The following is a 4,433-nucleotide window of genomic DNA, read 5'->3' on the forward strand; positions in this document are numbered from 1 at the left end:
ACACTACAAGAAAACAAAACTATAGACCAATATCTTTGATAACTTCAATGCAAAAATTCTCAACAAAATATTAGCAGACCTAATTCAGTTACTTATTAAAAGGATTACACACATGACCAAGTAGGAATTATCCCAGGGATGTAGGGATAGTTCAACATACACAAATCAATAAATGTTATATATCACATTAATAGAATGAAAGATAAAAATGATCCTCTCAATAGATGTAGAGACAGCATCTGACAGTACAATTTCGTGATGACATACCCTCTGCAGATTGGTAATGGAAGGAACATACCTCAGTATGTTTTTTGTTTCGTTGTTCAGTTGCTAAGTCATGTCCTGGGGCCCACCAGGCTCCTCTTCCATGAGATTCTCCAGGCAAGAATACTGGAGTAGGTTGCCATTTCCTTCTCTAGGGGATCTTCCTGACCCAGGGATCAAACCCCAGTCTCCTGTGCATCTTCTGCATTGCAGGCAGATTCTTTTACCACTGAGCCAAAAGCTATATACAACAAGCCCACAGCATGCATTATATTCCACATAACTGAAAACTTTTCCTCTAATATCAGGAACAAGACAGGGCACCACTGTTACCTATACCTGAGTAGCTTTGGAAAAGGCACAGCATAGGGACAATTCAGAGTAGCCCTTCCTCAGGGGTCTCATTCTGTAGTGAACTTTATGTTCTTTCTGTTGCTTCGTCTTGTTTTACCTCAGATTTGAGTTTGGGAGGTGTCCTTTTATTTCCTATTGATGATAAAGAGTCAAGAAACGAAGGACAAGATTTGGTAAGTGAAAAAACCACATCAATTTATTGGAGCTAAACTTTGACTCCCATCACCTCCTCCGGAAACTGCCCCTGCTCCCACTCAGTAAATGGATTATTCCTCCTAGTTGGCCTTGATTGTGGCCCAGCACCGAGATCGTGCCAATGTCCTGTCTGGCATTAAGATGGCAGCCCTAGAAGAGGCCCTAAAGAAGATATTTTTAGCAGCAAAGAAAAGGAAAGGTAAGTCCTTCCACTTGCTCAGGAATAGATGAATTTCTGTTTCCAAGCGTAGGATGTGATTTTTAAAGGGAGGTGAGAAATGCCAAGATCCCATTCAGTATATGTGGTGAAGGGAAGCCCCAGTATGAAAGGCCACACAAGTAACACTCTCCTCATCTTGTATTCTCAAAGTCCTTTTCCTTTCTTGATCACTTCTGTACCTTTGTCTCTGGACCACCTGCATTCTCTGGGTATTTGTATCATAATTTTACAGACGAGGAAGCAGAGGACCAGAGATGAGGTAAACTGGTCACATGCTGTTGAGAAACGCTTTTTATCCTGTCCCCTCTCAGAGAGTCACAGTCTGCATTAGCAGACAATTCTCTGCCAAAAGACCTGAGTTTAATTTTATTTCCAAACCCAGCATGTCTTAGAGTTTGTCAAACTGATGGACTTGTTAAAGAATCTTTGCTTTTTAAATTACATCTCAATCATCAATCATATTCTATTCCCATTGTACCTACTTATTACCATAGCCTGTATGTAGGTCCTCATGTTCTATAGAATTAGTTTTCCCATGTTACAGTCACTCCTCATATAATCATATGCTTTGAGTGGCACTCACCAAGATTATATACATTTTGTTCATTGGAAACAACAAAGTGACTCAGAATACATTATCATCTATGTATATCTTATACACATTACTCAATTTGATGAATGAAGACATCGTGAACTTTTTTTTTTTAACAGCAAGTGTCCATCTTCCACGCATTGGACATGCCACGAAAGGTTTTAACTGGTATGGTACTGAGCGACTTATTCGGAAACTCTTGGCCTCAAGAGGCATCCCAACTTACATGTATCCTTTTATTATCCTAATGGTGTACACTTTCAGCTCAGAAGGGGACAGTGTCTTGCATTTTTCTGGTGTCATTTTTTAATCCAAGGCCAGGTCCTCTTCTGCCATGTTTTTCACTCTACCCCCACTTCAATAAGAAAAAACTAAGAAGCATTTTCTTACTGTGTATATATCCAAGGAGATAAACACTCCCCAGCATTTGTACATGCCAACAGCTAAAAGATACATGAAGAGGGGAATTAATTGAACAATTGCCATTTGCTCTCATGTTGAATCTGTTTCACATCACTTTTCTGGAGATCCTTCAGGCCCGTAGATCAAGGCCTAGTTCTAAGAACTTCACTCTGTTCACTAAAATAAGCAAACAAGTGACGTATTTTATTTCTGAACCAATTCAGTGTATTCTTAAGCAGTATGAAATTCATTTTGACCATGAGGACATAATCTAGTTTTGCTAGACTAGTATTTTCTTCCAGTGATCTGCTTGCTGTAAGTTAGCATTGTTTGAACCACAATACTGAGTCCAGAATTATTAGAAGAAGCTGAATTTACCAAGTGCTATAATTATACAGAAACTTCCTCCTTTTACTTAGATAATTACTGAAATTAATTCACTTGGTGGGGATTTATTTAAATCACTATAAAAACTTAGCAGAGAAGTTTTATACATTTGCACAATTCAGACAGTATCAGAAGAGTTTTAGTATATCATCATAATTCTACAGTAATAAGTACTAACAATATTGAAAAGATTTATTACATGGTAAAAGGAAATTAAGGCGTACGCCTCTGGAGTGATTATTTCAGTAATTACTAAAGAACTAGTAGTTTTAGTAGAGTCGATTTTAAAGTGATGAAAAATATTCCTTGACCGCCCTATTCAGCTACTATTTTCCTAGAAGCAAGGCTGCCATCCTTCATCTACAGGCCTCATCTTCATCCTCAGGACAGCTAGTATCTTAACAATCAGCTCAGCATCAGATCCAGCCTTCAGCAACCAGCTGAAAAAGCTGGAAAAAAAAAGCTAGTTGGTCAAAGCCACTGTAATAGAGTATTCAAGGAATCAGGATCTGGTGGGCCTCTGAGAGGCTCTGTTTTCTGAATTCTAATTTTGTTCTCCTGAATGTGTTATACTGATGTGTAATACCTGTAATACAGCTATGCAAAAGTTATTTGGGAAAATCCTTTGGCAGTTTGCCAGTGCCCCAGTATGCATAGCTATTTGTATAATAATAAATACATTTTCTCTCTCTAAAGGTTTCTTAGCTTGCTTTCCCCTCAATCTAGTTTTCTTCCTCTCAGACTGATTTCTTTATGGTGAGAAAGGTAAGTGCATTAAGGAGAAAGGAAGGGAAATAGAACAGGTTGGTTCTGGCGGAAGGAAATGCCTTCAGTCAGTTCATGCCTTGGAAAGACAGGTCTATAGGGGAAAGACTGAGAAGAGAGATTGCTGATCCAGACAACCAGAGTCCCTCCTGCCTTCTGTTCATACAGTTCAACATTCAGATCCAGAGGAACACAAGTGGCTTCATAGAAGCCAAGGATCACCTTTCCCCCTTCCATTAAATTCAGTTCAGCTTCAATAAATGAAGGGATTGTGGGGACTTCCCTAGTGGTCCACTGGGTAAGTCCCTGTGCTCCCAATGCAGAGGGCCCGGGTTCAATCCCTGTCAGAGAACCAGGTCCCACATGCCACAACTAAGAGTTTGTATGCCACAACGAAGATGGAAGATCCCATGTGCTGCAACTAAGACTTGACACAAACAAAAAAAATAAAAAGAAGGGAATTGTGGAAGTGGCACAAAACTGACAGCAAATGTCAGATTGGGGAGGACAGAGAGATGAGAACCACCAGAGAAGGAATTGTAAGAGGAGATACCATAGAAGCTGTGACTTTTCACATTTTTGTACATGAAGTCTCAGTCTTGGCCGGCTGTCCTCAACCAACCTGGTTTCTGCTGCTTTGAGGCCCTTAATACCTAGAGAAGCCTCAGGCCTGGGCTCTTGATTCAGGGAACCTTGGCTACTAGGGGGTCTCAGAGCTGGGGCCATGACCTTCTAAGGAAAGCAGTGATGTTAGCATCTGTGTTGTAGTGTTCTATTTGACTTCCTCCCTGGCTTCTTCACCTGTCAACAATTTAGAATCTGTGTTGAAGACCAATTTAGTTGAAGACTAAGTTCATGATTCCTGAACTTTTTCTTTTTTAATTTAATTGGAGTCTAATTATAGTATTGTGGTTTTTGCCATACATTCACATGAATCAGCCATGGGTGTACATATGTTCCCCATCCTGACTCTTCCTCCCAACTCCCTCCCCATCCCATCCCTCAGGGTCATCCCAGTGCACCAGCTCACTGCACTCTGTCTCATGCACTGAACCTAGACTGGCGATCTATTTCACATATGATAATATAATGTTTCAATACTATTCTCTCAGATTATCCCACCCTCACCTTCTCACAGAGTCCAAAAGTCTGTTCTTTACATCTGTGTCTCTTTTGCTGTCTCGCATATAGGGTCACTGTTACCATCATCTAAATTCTATATATATATATACATTAATATACTGTATTGGTATT

At 39.9% G+C, this 4,433-nt stretch overlaps 1 protein-coding gene across 5 annotated transcripts in view; it reads left to right on the forward strand.

The window, feature by feature from the left end:
- CHD1L (chromodomain helicase DNA binding protein 1-like) overlaps nucleotides 1–3,465 on the forward strand; it is a 66,788-nt gene extending 63,323 nt beyond the window's left edge. For 4 of the 5 annotated variants that reach the window (XM_010833234.1, XM_010833236.1, XM_010833235.1 and 1 more), the window contains 4 exons: nucleotides 721–791; nucleotides 898–1,012; nucleotides 1,745–1,853; nucleotides 2,738–3,465. In XM_010833234.1, the coding sequence (XP_010831536.1) occupies nucleotides 721–791; nucleotides 898–1,012; nucleotides 1,745–1,853; nucleotides 2,738–2,816 (374 nt within the window). In that variant the 3' untranslated portion in view covers nucleotides 2,817–3,465. The remainder of the gene's footprint in view (nucleotides 1–720; nucleotides 792–897; nucleotides 1,013–1,744; nucleotides 1,854–2,737) is intronic. The other variant, XM_010833233.1, reaches the window with a different exon arrangement.
- The last annotated feature ends 968 nt before the right edge of the window (nucleotides 3,466–4,433 follow it).

The sequence above is a fragment of the Bison bison genome, unplaced genomic scaffold (genome assembly GCF_000754665.1).
Source record: "Bison bison bison isolate TAMUID 2011002044 unplaced genomic scaffold, Bison_UMD1.0 scf7180017863325, whole genome shotgun sequence".
Taxonomy (NCBI): domain Eukaryota; kingdom Metazoa; phylum Chordata; class Mammalia; order Artiodactyla; family Bovidae; genus Bison; species Bison bison.